Here is a 15749-nt window from a genome sequence, read left to right on the forward strand (position 1 = left end):
TCTCTGGGATTCAGTGCATTCCTCCCTGACGTCAGGGACTATTACAGAAAAGATCCGTGCGTTTAAAGGAGGAGAGGGCTGATGTGTATGTGTGTGTTTGTGTGTGTGTGTGCAGCTCAGTCTGGATGGTTAAACACTGGCAACCCCCAGTGACCAAGAGAGGGGAAACGACAAAAGGGGACAAGGAAGCCGGGGGGGGCAACAGAGGAAAGTTTTGAGCTCTTGGCTTGAAGAGAGGGGATTGAGAGAAGTTGGTCTCCTTGATTGTCTCTGTCTCTCTCTCTCTCTCCCTCTCTGCCTTCATGTAGCCGCCGGGCTCTCTCGTGGCCGAGTAACCTGCGATGACTTTGGGGTCGGAGATGACAGCGAGGCCGCTCGACGTCGAGGAGCCGGACGTGGATGTGGTGGGTGAGGACAGCGAGCCGGCGCCCGGGCTCTGGCCGGAGGGGGAGGTGACTGGCCGGGGGGCGGCCGCGGGGGCGCCCCTTGCCGGCGGCAAGGGGGAGATGGCACCGCCGAAGAACCCGCCGGTGAAGCCTCCGTACTCCTACATCGCCCTGATCACCATGGCTATCCTGCAGAGCCCCAAGCAGCGGCTGACCCTGAGCGAGATCTGTGAGTTCATTAGCACCAGGTTCGCGTACTACAAGGAGAAATTCCCAGCCTGGCAGAACTCGATCCGCCACAACCTCTCCCTCAATGACTGCTTCGTCAAGATGGCCAGGGAGCCGGGCAACCCGGGCAAAGGCAATTACTGGACCCTGGACCCCAACTCCGCCGACATGTTCGACAACGGGAGCTTCTTGAGGAGGAGGAAGCGTTTTAAACGGCAGTCCCACCTTGGCGTGTTGAGGGGTCATGCACATCTCCACCCAGCCCTGAGCTACAGCCCCTACGGCTGCAGCGTCCGGTTCCCCAGCGCTGGGTATCCGCCGCTGACCTTCCAGTACCCCCAGCACTGCCCCATGCCAACTCCGGGCACCCTCCTGCCCTCCCTGGCCGGCTTTCTCCACCAGGGCAGCGAGCTCGACCCCAAATCCCTCGCCCCCCCGCCCAGTCCCCAGCCCCCAGGTGCCATCAAAGTCGAGTCCACCTCGTCTCTGGCTGCGTTCTGCCTGGACAGCCCGTTGAGCAGCCCTGACTCGCCGACTGTGTACCCCACCCCGGTGATCTCCGCCATTGTCGCTCCCTCCCAGAGTCTGCTCGACGTAAATTGCGCCCAAATACAGACGGGAGCGAAATTCGCCAGTAAACTCCTACAGCTGCACAACTACCGTTACTGATGGTGCCGACCAGGTGAGGAAGGAGTAAGGGGAAGGGGGTGGGTGTCTGAATATGCAACGTACTGCGGAAACCTTACAAATATGCCCTTGAGGAGTGCATGAGGACTGCAGATGCTGGAGATCAGAGCTGAAAAATGTGTTGCTGGAAAAGCACAGCAGGTCAGGCAGTGTCCAAGGAATGGTTCCTGATGAAGGGCTGATGCCCGAAACGTCGATTCTCCTGTTCCTTGGATGCTGCCTGACCTGCTGCGCTTTTCCAGCAACACATTTTCAAATCTGCCCTTGAATCAACATTCTCCAATTTAGAGTGAAGGGCAGGAAATTGCAACGTGACAGTATTTGGATTAAACCTGACCTTTTAAGGCTGTTGCAACCCTGATATCTGTTCGATGACTGACCCGCGATTAATTCACACTCCTGCACCTCTGAATTCAATATTTTTTTTTAAAAGACCCGGCTGCTCCAGACATCTCTGGAAATTCCCGGATTTGGGAAGTTAGGCTAAATTTTATAGAATGCACTTGAGAAAGAAAATGTGCGTGTCTATTAATCTGGAAGCAAAGTGAACCAGTTTGACTGAGAACCAGTTTGAGTGAACACTGAGTAATTTGACCTGAAAGAAAGCGCGGCGTAAGAATTTTTGTTTTATAAGTTGCAAGGGGCAATTCTACACATTAATTCCTCGCTTTAGTCCGTGTAAATATTGTCAAACTCCTCGCAAAACGCTGTTCTAATAACTGTTCGCGGCCCGAACTAAATCTTATCGAAATTCAGCTAACAAATGCTTTCCAAACTGTATTCTCTTGTATTTCTATTGTGTAATAATCAGACCGAAGCGGTTCACCAACAATAATAATCGGATCTTCTCTCCTTCCCCATTTTAACGGCAAAATGAATTTGGCATCCAAATTTTGGAATTGCAGAATGCCATCTCTTCCACCAAAAAAAAACATTTCCACCACCCCAGGGAATGCTTGTGGAATCTGGTTTATTTTACTCCCGACCATTCTGAAGATTTATCCCCGTTGCTAGCGAGGGTCTAGTCATCATGGTAACAATTAGGAACACCTTCCAGATAAGGTTAAGGCAATTTCCTAAGTCGTTTGTTCAAGGATGTTGTTCAACCCCTCTGGGCCAGGTGGGAATTGAAGCTAAACTTCCCAAATCAGATGTAGGGACACCGCCAATGTACCACAGATTAGCGAGATTAATTGCTAACCTGATACGGTTTAGATAGAGATCTTGTTAGTTTGTTTTTATTTTAAATTGGGTGTCACTGGCTGGGCGAGCACAGACCGTCCCTCTCTGATTTTCCAGAGAGTAGTTAAGAGTCTGGAGTCGCACAGAAACCAGACTCAGTAAACAAGACAGATTGTCAGTGAACCAGATGGAGTTTGAACGAAACCGATCGCACGGACTCCGTTAAAGCCAGATTTTCTTAAAACTGAATTGAACTGCCCCACATTGGAACTGGAACTCACACCCACAGAGCATTAATCGGATTAACAGTACAACTGATATTATCGCTAGTTACCGTCTCCCTCGTAAATTAACGGGGGGTAATTGATAACTTTTTCAGAGCTGAAATTCACATAACACCAGGTTACAGTCCAACAGGTTTGTTTGGACTATGAGTCATACACCAGGTTATAGTCCAACAAATTAAACCTTATTTAGACTATAATCTGGTGTTGTGTGAATTTTAATTTTGTGCACCCCAGTCCAACACCGGTTTATTTCATAGCTGCAGAGCGGCTGTGGATTATAGGCACCTCATTCCTCTATTTCATCACAGAGTGCACACAGCACAGAAACAGACCCTTCGGTCCAACTCGTCCATGCTGACCAGATATTCCCAAACTATAAACTAGTCCCACCTGCCTGCGCTTGACCCACATCCCTCCAAATGTTTCCTGCTCATATACTTATCCAAATGTGTTTGAAATCGCCTTTCTTATCCCGTTGGAGGCACTTTGAGACTCAGTTAAATGTGTGCCCGTGTGCGGGAGCGGTCTCACCGTGCTGGAGAGTCAGGGGATGGACTCATTCCAAAAACACTCAGACTCCTTCAAACGAATGAGGGGCAGGCCGTTCGGCCCCATCGGGTCGGCTTTACCGGCTGATCTGAGTGTCACCTCAGCTCCATTCCCCACCCCGCTCCCCCCCCCCGCCCCCCCCCCATTCTCCTTAATGTCTAGAATCTCCGTCTACAAATACTCCAAGACCCTGCCTCCGCCGTTCACAGACTCACTCCCAACCCCTCTTCCCAGAAACACACAATCTCCTCATCCCCGCCTTAACTGGCGAATCCTTTAGTTGTAAACCATGCCCCCAACCCCTTTCGGTTCAGCTCTCTCTCTCTCCGGTAAAATGTGTAAATAGTTCCACTCGAACCTTTCAGATGGTCTGAAACAGAAATCGGAAATTGCTGGAGAAACTCGGCAAGGGTCTGGCACTATGTGTGGAGAGAGAAAGCAGAGTTTTGGGTCCAGTGACCCGTCCTTCAGAGCTCTGTTTTCTCTCTCTACAGATGCGGCCGGACCCTGCCGAGTTTCGCCAGCAATTTCCGTTTTAGGAACATTGGAATATAGGAAGATTGAAGCATTACAACAAAGGAACATAACTCAAAAGAACATTAGAACATTGGAATACTTGAAGATAGAAGCATTATAACACATGAACCTTACTTAGAGGAACATTAGAACATCGGAATATAGGAAGGGGAGAACAGAAGAACGAAGGCAGACCATTCAGCATCCCCCCCTCCCCCCAACCTCGCAGTTGATGAGACCATTGTCTGATCTTTGACCCAACTCCATACACCTGCAACAAAAATATAAGTTGCTGGAGACACTCAGCATCTTTGGAGAGGGAAAGCAGAGTTAATGTTTCGTGTCCAGTGACCTTTCACCAGAACTTCCCAGCTCTTAAACGATCTGTCAAATCTCACTGAAGCCGTTCAAACGCACCAGCAGAGGTTTCTATCGAATTGCAGGCTGTGTGTCTGTGTGTGTGTGTCTGTGTGTGTATCTGTGTGTGTGTCTGTACGTGTGTGTCTGTGTGTGTGTCTGTTGGTGTATGTCTGTGTCCGTGTGTGTATGTCTGTATCTGTGTGTGTCTGTGTGTGTGTATCTGTGTGTGTATGTCTGTGTCCGTGTCTGTGTGTGTTTTGGGGGGGGGGGTCTAAAATCGGAAAGAGAAGGGGCGGCTGGTATTTCGGGACAAGTTACAAGTTAGGTTTCAGGACCACAGAGAGACAATGGGAGCAGGAAACTAAACCAACCCAAGAATGTAATAATATCCAGATTGCGTGGTACTAATGTGAGCTGAAAATAGTTCGATTTTTGTTTTTGCAAAATAATTGTCCCTGTCCAACAGTTTCCAGATTTTGCTTAATTGTCGCTCCCGGCCAACACACACACACACACTTCCACACTCACACTCACACACACACACACTTCCACACTCACACACATACACTTCCACACTCACACACACACTCACATTCACACACTCACACACACACTTCCACACAAATAGCCTTTCACCGTATAATCCTGACACGTTACCGTTGGAACATGAGTTGGGACATATCTCGTCAGGTTTAGATATAACACCTACCTGCACAGCACCTCAGGCTAATTCATCTTCCACAGGGACGTTAATCTTCTATATCTTTTAGCATTGTCTGTGGCCATAATTTGCCCTGTTAACGAAGCCGCTCCCAGTGTCACACGGGTGCAGAGGAACGTTGAAAATCTCAGTTTGGGACAGTTGGTATGTGTGTTCCCGCGCATACGCTAGTTTAACTCGGGGAATGGGGCACTATCAATGAATGCGTCAGGGCTGAGGTGATTGGAAGAATAGGGGGATAACATCCTGAGCTTGTTGATCGGCGACCAACGTGAACAGTTGGTAGTGAAATCCCGGACTGTAGTGTTTATGCCGGTATGCCGTGCTTTTGCAGGTAATTGGGATATTCCCGAAGGCGAGAGCAGGCCCTGAAAATATTCGTTCAAGGAGTTTGGGGGCCAGGCTGGACGACAAAACCAAAACATGAATGGTTTGGACTTATATACAGAGAGTCAGCAACCCCCCTGTACATGAACCTGTGTAAATATTGTGGCTACAATGACAAATAAAGACATGTTTAATTATTGATCAAGACGCAACCTGATAAATGTTTCTAAATTGACACTCCTGTGTAAATTATTTGTATCTGTGTCTCAGATGTTTTCACATTCTTGGCTTCACGTTTCTAGTTAAATGTATCAATTGTTTATTGTTTTGTTTGTGGGATGCGGTTTTTTTTTCCCCGAAGGATGTGATTCAATTTTAAACATTTCACGGTAAAGGAAAACTTTACGGCTTTCTCAAAAATAACAATCCGAGTGTATTGACCACCCCTCCGGTCTCGCTCCCCGCTCTGGTCCGCTGGAGTTCGACCGTGAAACTCGGGAGTCTTGAGACCTTTCGCCTGAGTCTTTCTCTCCTCTGTGTTGTCAGTTTGACGCCGAGGCCAGCCGAGAAGCAAGGCTGTCGCTTTGTGAGATGCACCAATGTGGGGCTCTCGGTTACCCGGTGATAATTTGTTTTGTTTTTTTTTTGCCTGTGCCTGTTCTGGGAAAGCGATTATGAGGGATGCAAATCCAGAGAGACAACCTTGCATTTCAGAAATTCTGGGCACTTTCAGTAATCCTGGCGGACGGGCAGGATTGTTGCTCAACTGGTAGTCGGCAGGACGATTTGTTTTGGATGAAATGCTCGGATTTTTTTTTAAATGCAACCCTTGTGGTGTTTTAAAACAGGGATGGATTGGCAGGGGAGTCAGCCTGTGTTTCGCTGGTTTTCCTGATTGGGGTATATAACACACGAAGTGTGACCGATTGTAAAACCAGGATTTTGTGAGTGCCTAAAGACGGTGGGAGTTTTCTATGTTTTGTATGGCAGTGGGAAAAAAAAAACACCCAATGGGAAATCCAGCCACAAACATGTTCCAGGCGTGAGTGATCATCACTCGACCCACACTATTTAACCCCCGGCCCCATTTTTATCCCTGGTATTTGCACAGTTGTGTTACGACTGGACACGGAGCTGAAAGGCCACTTTGCAGGAATGCTGCTTAATTTGAAACGATAACAGAAATTGCTGAACAAACCCAACATTCCTGGTAGCATCCGTGGACGGGGAGTGAAGGGAATGCGGTGACCCTTTCAAACTGTATTATTTTTTTTGGGGGGGGGGGCTTAAACACCAGCGTTCGCAGCTCTCTGCCTTATTAATTAATTGAAGGTGCGTGCCTCCTCACTGATCCAATTCAAAGAGAACCTCAAATCGGGCGGTGAACCGAGTTGTGCATTTTGTTTTTAAGGAAGAATGATTGGAGAGAGAGAAAAGACGTGTGTTTCGCTTCCTTGTATTTTTATTTTAAATGGTGCTTTTTTTTTCTCTTTTGTTAACTAAACTGTCTCGCAGTAGAAATGTGGGGTTAGCATAATATTTCAAAACAGCCACATACACAGTGTGTACTGGTGAGGGGAGATTGCTACACAAACACGCTTACAAAGGGAGACAGATTTATTTGAATTATTAATTTGTTGCCGCTTGCATATTTACAAAGTTTCCGTCTGATCTGGCAGAAGTGAACTCAGGGTGTGATTATTTCCCTAATAAACTGTCCGGAACTGGCGTATGACATTTGGTTTGAGAGAGAGAGAGAGAGAGAGAGTGGTCAGAGGAGGAGGCAACAGTTTGCATTATGTGTATGTGTGTGTGTGTTTGTGTGAGTTGGGGGTAAATGGAGTGGTCTAAGGAAGGCTCCCTTTTTGAGTCGAAAGTGGAGAGGGTTCCGAGCGACCCCAAACTCTCGTCCTTCCCCCTCCCCCGTCCCTCCCCCGACTCCAGCCCGTCGGTCAGCTTGAGTAACCTCACGCTGAGAGTGGAGAAGATTTCCAAACTCTGAGAGCCGCTGTAATTGCAACGTGGCTTCTCACTCTCTGCTGCAGCATCCCACCCCGTGTTTATTTTTCCTTGATGCTGTCACCCTCAGGTTTTACAACCACCCATCCCCACCCCTCCTCCCTTCCCATCTTTCTCTTTCTCTCTGCCCCCCACACACACACATACACACCCCTGTCCGTGGTTGAATTTGCGAGACCCATTTCAAAGCCAGGGTCAGGGACATGGAGTCTCAGAGATGTACAGCTCGGAAGCAGACCCCTTCGGTCCAACTCTGTCAGATATCCTGAATTAATCTAGTCCCATTTGCCAGCACTTGGCCCATACCCTTCTAAACCTTTCCTATTCATGTACCCATCCAGATGCATTCACAATGCTGTAATTGTACCAGCCTCTACCGCTGCCTCTTGAACTCTGAATGCCAGGGCTTCAGTTTGGTCACATCTGCATCTTCCTGATGAAGGGCTTTTGCCCGAAACGTCGATTTCTCCTGCTCCTCGGATTTTGCCTGAACTGCTGTGCTTTTCCAGCACCACTCTGATCTTGACTCTGATCTCCAACATCTGCAGGCCTCACTATCGCCACATCTGCACATCTCCAGTTGGCCAGCGATGAATGGGAGAGATACGTTCCCCCCTTCCCTCTCCCCCCTCCCCTCCCCCCCCATCCCCATCTCAGAGTCCTGAGGGATCCCATTGGGCAAAACAGTACAATTAATCTCACTTCCCTTAATCAAGGCAACTAGATAGTTATGACACAAAACGTTCTATAAGTGACTCTGGACCACTGGCCCAATGACAGGGCTAACACGCTACAGCTCGCCCTGCCCTGAGATGTATATTATGCTCCAAGTGGGGCTTGAACGTGGATCTTCTGGACCAGACGTAGGGGCACCACTATTGCACTGCAAGACCCTCCAAGCTATTTCCGGTTAATACCATCTGATGCCCCTTTGCTTCCATCCACATCTAGCTCAACATCATTTACGCCAGTTTTGGTTGTCTCCCTGTTTGTCTCATATCCAGCTACCCACTGAACTTCCACAGCCTCTGTGGTAGGAGATGGTGACATTGTAGAGATAATGTCACTTGACTAGCAATCCTCAAGGGGCCAGGCTGACGGCCCAGTGGCGCAGGTTCAAATCCAATCAGAGCAGTGAGTAGAATTCAGTTTAAATTCATAGGAGTTAAAAGCTCGCCTCAATCAATAATGTTAACTATGGAACAAACATTGATTGATGCAAGAATGCATATTGAGGGAACAAACCTGCCATAATGTGACTCCAGACCTACAGCAATGATATTGACACCTACGCATGTTGTAACTGAAGGCACGTTCACAGGTTAAAATCCATGCTGATCTGGAGGCCAGAACTTGTGCACTGCAGAGATCGCAGACGGTTATGGGGCTGAAGGAAGTTACAGAGACAGTACAGGTGAGGCTATGGAGAGATTTGAGAATGGGGATGAGCATTTATAAATTACAATGCTGCTGCAACCAGTGTAAGTCAGAGAGCACAGGGATGAATGTGAATTTTAAAATAAAATTGCACATGGGATGGAGGTATCCTTGTCTAGTTCATCTTTATTACCTAATCCTAGTAGCCTGTCGAATTTGGTGATGAGCTGCTGTATTGAATCATGTCAGTCCTTGAGGTGTAGGAGCACTCACAGTGCTGTGAAGGAGGGAGTTTCTGTGCTTTCACCCAGTGACAGTGAAAGGGCAGTGATATAGTTCCAAGTCAGGATGGTGGGGGGACCTGAGGAGAGTGGTATTTCCCGTGTATCTGCCACCCTTGTCTTTTTGGATAGTAGAGATCGTGGGTGTGGAAGATGTTGATGAAGGAGGATTAGTGAGTGGCTGTAGTGCATCCTGTGGGTGGGGCACACTGAGCTTTGGAGTTGAAGGGGGTGACGGTTGAAGGAGGTAGATGGGTTACCAATTGTTCTGGACGGTGTTGAGTTAGAACATGAGTAGCAGAGCTTTGGATGAGCACAAGTTAACTGGATAAAAATTCCATCTAATTTTCGAGTGTAACCATGTCCATGTATCTAATCTACCTTTAACCAGTATCTGTAACATCCAGGTTACCCGTATAACTTAACTGCTGCCTCTAAAAGGGACAGGTGGGACCTGATGCAACATAAAGATTGACATCCAAAAAAGTTAACCCTTTCAGAACCCGAAAGACTTCTATTTTTCGACCAGGATTAGACCCCTCTTAGCTATATCAAAATGTCAGTTCGGTTCTCTCATTCAGTTTCCCTGGCTTCACTATACATTCACAGATAAGAATAGGGTGTCCAATATATACACACAAATTGCATATTGCAAGGGAAGAATTATTCTGATTTGAACAATCTAAGAGGTACAATTTTGACTCAGCCTGGCAGGTGGGAAAACCCATATGTGAGTTGGAAACCTGATTATTACACTCCACCCAATGGGGAGAGGGGTTGGGGGAAGGGCTGGGAGGCGCCAATGTAAACCTATCCTGGCAGTTGAATAACTGACAGAATTGGATGCGATATTACTCCTTCCGATTTCATTCCCAATTGACACCAATGAGGAATGCTGAGGAGAATCAGTGTTCTATCAACCCCTTGGGTTACCCACTGGGCACATTTGGTTAAAATGTCTCTCTTGGCACTGATGGATTGTGAGTGACTACTCCTGAATTCATGTCACCACTTTCCCCAATTAGCTCTTTAATCTAAAACAGTAAGGTGAGTTTCAGAAAACAGCAACCGCGGGTTATGTAAAGAAATAAAAATCTTGCATTTTTGGCCGATTGGATTTAACATTTTGACAGATTGTCTGAAATGAACACAGGTTAAAGGTCGGCGGTGAAGCGAGTGCATTGATGTCAAATCAGAATGTAGAAATCTCTCACGATTGCTCACTGCCTTCCTGTCCAAATGCTTTCCCAGGAATTTGTATCCATTGCACCCAATGGCCATGACTTCACTGGAAGATTACCAACAGGCAGAAAGGCCAGTCTCAGAGGCAATGGCAGCAATGTGGTTATATAACTGGATGAGTAAACCAGAGGCTTGAATTAATGATCCAGAGATGGGAGTTAAATACCACCACCACATCCAGGGAATTTACAAACATTTAATCAAATAAATCTGGAATTTTTAAAAAATGTCCCAATAATGGTGACCACAAAACTACTGAATTGTCATTAAAAAAAACCATCTGTTTCACTCATGCCCTTTTAGGGATGGAAATCTGTTATCCTTACCCAGTCTGAATTCCATGTGACTCCAGACCTGCAGTGGTCTTCTTTAACTGCCATCGAAAGGGCGAAACAAGCTGTTTAGTTCCAAACAGATGGACAATAAATATTGATTTCATCTGAGATGCCCCACATGTTGTGAATTAGGCTTTTTTTAAAAAAATGTCTATCTCTGGCACTACTTTTCTCTCTCTCTCTCTCTCTCTCTCATGTCTCAATACCTCTCCTCCCTCAGCTTCTGTCTTCCGGTCATTCTCAGTTTCAATATCTCTGCAACTCAACATCTCAGGCGAAAGTGAGGACTGCAGATGCTGGAGATTAGAGTCAAGATCAGAGTGGCGCTGGAAAAGCACAGCAGGTCAGGCAGCATCCCAGGAGCAGGAGAATCGACGTTTCGGGCAAAAGCCCTTCATCAGGAATGACTGTCCCTGCTCCTCGGATGCTGCCTGGCCTGTTGCGTTTTTCCAGCACCACCCTCTCGACTCAACACCTTACCTTCTTTCTTTATCTTGTTCCCCACATTTTCCTCTGTTAATGGATCTGTCCATCCTTTTTTTGATCATGTGTCACATTCCCTACCTCGGCTTCTCTCTCTCTATCTCTCCCTCTTTTAATTTCCTGTTTTTTTTTTCTCTTTTCAATTCCTTTTTTCTGTAAAAGTCTTGGTGCTGTTACGGTGAGGAGTTTATCTCAGTGCTCTCTCTTGAATGCATCAATAGGTCAGTAGAGTCTTAGGGTTACGGAAACAGACCCTTCGGTCCAACCAGCCCATGCTGACCATAATCCCCAACTAAACTAGTCCCAGTTGCCTGCTCCTGGCCCACATCCCTTCAAACATTTCCCATTCATGTATTTATCTAAATGCCTTTTGAATCCTGTTAATTGTACCCACATCGGCCACGTCCTCAGCAAATTCATTCCACACACAAACCACCCTCTGTGTAAACAATTTGCTCCGTCATGTCTTTTTTTAAATTTCTCTCCTCTCACCTTAAAAATGTGAACTCTATTGTTGAAATCCCCCATCCTTGGGAAAAGACACCCACCACTAACTCTCTCTATACCCTCATTATTTAATAAACCTCTATAAGGTCGTCTCTCCAGTGAAAGAAGTCCCAGCCTTTCCTTATAACTCAAACCTTCCACATCCGGCAGCAACATCCTGCTCAATCTCTGCTGAACCCTAAGATCAGATCTATCACAAGAATATCAGAAAGAAGGAAGTTTGATCTCAAGAGAGAGAATTACAATCATGCCAGTGTATGAACTTGAGCTGAAATACTCCAATCACAGAGTCTGCAATGCCATCTTCACATAGAGTGCTTGTGTTATAAAACAGTGGGTGTTTTGGCTCTCTTGTCGGACAGCACCAATTTAAAGTGGAGCAGATCTGAATGAGTGAGTGGGCTGACCCCACCCAGAGGGATGCCTTAACCCTCTATCAGCAACGTGCACCAAATGAAAGCTGCATTATACAAATGAGGAACAAGAGAAGGCCACTCGGCCCTTCAAGCCTGCTCTGCCATTCAATAAGTTCACAGTTGCTCTGATATCAACTTCAACGCTACATTCTGACATATCCCCAGTAATTATCTATCCACTTGGGAATCAAGAATTCAACTATCGCTACCTTAAAAATATTCAAAGATGCTGCATCTGCTGTTCTTTAAGAAAGGGAATTACGCAGACTCAGTACACTCTGAGAGAATTATACTTTCCTAATCTCTGTTTTAAATGGAAATCCCCTTATTTTTAAACTATGATCCCAGGTTCTAGATTCTTTATTCATTTCAAAACTATGCTGCACTCATAAAAATCATCTTCGTGCATACACATAGTCACAAACACAGTTCAGCTCTGTGAAGTAGCGCATCAAGGATACAAAACCATTGGAGTTTCACTCTATCCAACAAACCAAAGACAACTCTTACACATACAAGACTACATTTCTATGTACCAAAAGCAGAAATTGCTGGGAATCACAGTGAATCAGGTGGCGTCCATGGAGAGAGAGAATGTTTGAAGGGATATAGGCCAGGAGCAGGTAGGTGCGACTAGTTTAGTTGGGGATTATGGTCAGCATGGACTGGTTGGACTGAAGGGTCTGTTTCCATGCTGTATGACTCAAGTCTAGATGACTCTTCATCACCGGCTGTGATGAGGCGTCATCTCGACTTGAGTACCAATTACCTGCAATAATTTGATTGTATATTTGCATGAGTTTGAGGCACTGTGAGGGTCCAATAACTAAATGGGCCCCCATTTAACCTTCAGCAGGAAGACCTCAGACGGTGGTCTTTCCCCACTGCCCCTTGGCAGCAGCTGCCCCAAGCTTTAGTGCGACCCTCAGCCCTAATTCTAGTTTCTCTCACAAGAGGAAACATCCCCTCCACAGGACCTGGTCAAGTCTGGAGGGAGTTTTCTATGGTCTATATGTGCAGCACACCTCCACCATACAGTCAATAGAGTCATAGAGATGTACAGCACGGAAACAGACCCTGTGGTCCAACCCGTCCATGCCGACCAGATATCCCAACCTAATCTAGTCTCACCTGCCAACACCCGGCCCATATCCCTCCAAACCCTTCCTATTCATATACCCATCCAAATGCCTCATACATGTTGCAATTGTACCAGCCTCCACCACATCCTCTGGCAGCTCACTCCATACACGTACCACCCTCTGTGTGAAAACGTTACCCCGAGAGTGTCATTTATTTTTTGTGAAGTATCTTTCTTATGAAACTCATAACAACAAAGAGAGACAACATCAACGCACAGAGCAATGACTAGCATTAAACACTGCAAAAGCCTTGTACACATTTTAAACATGTGCACGCAGAGATATGTGGGGAGAATATGTCCAACTGGACAACTATGGGCATTTGCTGTAGGGTGCTGTGGGAGTGGAAACAATCTTAAAATCAGTACAATCTTTTTGTCTTGTTTCTTTAAGTATTTGTACACCACCCAGATGTATATTCACATTTATATGTGGGTACAAAATGGCATATATATCCCACACATATACATGCACTTGTGTATGAATATATATGGACATGCAGATCACACACTGATATATACACTTACAAATTACATCCAGATATATGCAGTCTTGTGCACATATATATATAGTACACAAATAAACACATACACATGTTTGCATACATACACATATGAATATATAGACATATGTATTTGTAAACACAAATATGCCTGTGTATAATACATATATACACATAGTGTGCATATATATCAATCATATACATACATACAAATATACATATGTACAGGCAAATAGTTCTGCACAAAAGCATGTTTACACAAACACACATATATTACACACACCATACAAACACACACAGACACAAATATATGTAATGGGACAAAGGCAGAAAGTTCTGGAGAAACTTAACAGATCTGGCAGCACCTGTATGTGTGTGTGTGTGTGTGTAAGAGAGAGAGAGAGAGAGAAAGAAAGAAACAGAGCTAAGATTTGGGGCCCAATATGACCCTCCTTCAGAGTCCAATTGTGTATGATTATATGGAGGAGAAGTCGTTGAGCGCTTATTTGGGTGTGCATGTCTCCTCACTTCCCTCAAGGCTGACTTTTTAAATTCCAAAAGTATACTTGGTATTCATAAAAAAAACTTTATATATAAACATAGCCACTAAAACAGTTGGGTTCTGGGCAATCTTTGCACACAGAGACACAAATAAACATTGGAGTTTGACTGACCTCACAGTTCCAACAAACAGACCCAAGGGACCCCTTACTTCGGTGAGATATTATCTACATATGTTTGAGGGTTCCATAACTGAATGGACCCCCATTTACCTTCAGCAGAAAGGCCTTAGATTGTGGTCTCCCTCCACCAGCCATGAAGACTGATGTTATGTGCTCCAGTTAGGCCAGTGTGTGGTCCTCATGTGAAGTTCGTGGTCTGAGCTGTGACCATTCTCCCCCGGGACAGTGTGCCTATGGCTGTACCAAGGTGTGAAAACCGCTCCTTACAGAAAATAGGTAGTACAGTAGCTCAGTGGTTAGCACTGCCAGGGAATTCAATTCCACCCTCAGATGACTGTCTGTGTGGAGTTTGCACATTCTCCCCGTGTCTGTATGGGTTTGCTCCAGGGTACTCCTCTGGGCTGAGCAGAAATTCTCCCCCCATATGTGTGGGATTCCTCTGGATGCTCTGGTTTCCTCCCACAGTCCAAAGGTGTGCAGGTTAGGGTGGATTGGCTGGGCTAAATTGCCCAAAGTATCCAGGGATGTGTAGGCTAGGTGCATTAGTCAGGGGAAATGTAATAAGAGAATGGATCTGGGTGGGATGCTCTTCCAAGGGTTGGTTGAGCCAAATGGCCTGGTTCCACACTGTGGGGATTCTATGAAAAGCCTCTCACCTTACTTGCATGTCCTGTTCACACACAGTTGGATGTCTACAGCTACCTGCATAGCTTTAGCCGTACTGTTGGAATTGAATTAGCTTTACTGCCAAATAAGTACATGCAGTGAAAAGTATACAAGTCGCCACTTATGACACCATCTTAGATACAAAGACACAGATTCTTCAGCATGAGTTCTTCGGAAAAACAATTAGAAAAATAAAGATGTTTGTCAACAGGATTATTCACACATTCCAACACAGACCAACCGGATGTCAACATGCACCGCCCAGCCCAGGAAGGCAAAGATTTCAGTTTGAGGACTGTGCAAGACAATTCTATATTCTAATCAAATGCAATTCTCTGATTGAGTAGCAGTTTCTACCGTCTGTACTGAATGTCTCTGGCGCTCGGTCTAACATTTACCCTGGAATCTGCCTTCCTGGTGTTGCAGAAAATCTCAGCCCAAAATCTCAGGGATGTGTCCAGTCTTGGAGAGACGGTTTCATTTTTGTACTCCTTCCCCCTCTCCCTATTCCAGACCACCTACAAAATTATTTTCACGGGGAAAGTCATCAAGACAGAGAGAGGGGAGAGAAAGAAAGACAGGGGGAGGGAAGGGAAATGGAAGGTGAGGGGAGAGAGAGAAGGGGCGAGGGATAGAGGGGACAGAGGGATGGAGAGATGGAGAGGAGAGATAAGGGAGGAAGAAGGGAAGGGGATAGAAGGAGAGCGCGGGGCGAGACAATGAATGGAGAGACAAAGGGTGTGAAGGAGAGAAAGATAGAGGGAAAGAGGGAGCAGGGGAGAGGGATGGGGAGAGATGGATTGGGAGAGATAGAGAAGGGGAAAGAGGGTTAAAGGAAAAGAGGATAGAAAGA

At 46.1% G+C, this 15749-nt stretch overlaps 1 protein-coding gene across 2 annotated transcripts in view; it reads left to right on the forward strand.

Annotated features, from left to right (window-relative positions):
* Window positions 1-5450, forward strand: part of LOC140468055 (forkhead box protein D2-like) — a 7996-nt gene extending 2546 nt beyond the window's left edge. For both annotated transcript variants that reach the window (XM_072564237.1, XM_072564236.1), the window contains exons 2-3: window positions 309-1296; window positions 5251-5450. In XM_072564237.1, the coding sequence (XP_072420338.1) occupies window positions 342-1283 (942 nt within the window). In that variant the 5' untranslated portion in view covers window positions 309-341 and the 3' untranslated portion in view covers window positions 1284-1296; window positions 5251-5450. The remainder of the gene's footprint in view (window positions 1-308; window positions 1297-5250) is intronic.
* Window positions 5451-15749: the final 10299 nt, after the last annotated feature.

Source organism: Chiloscyllium punctatum, chromosome 46 (assembly GCF_047496795.1).
Source record: "Chiloscyllium punctatum isolate Juve2018m chromosome 46, sChiPun1.3, whole genome shotgun sequence".
Classification (NCBI taxonomy): Eukaryota; Metazoa; Chordata; class Chondrichthyes; order Orectolobiformes; family Hemiscylliidae; genus Chiloscyllium; species Chiloscyllium punctatum.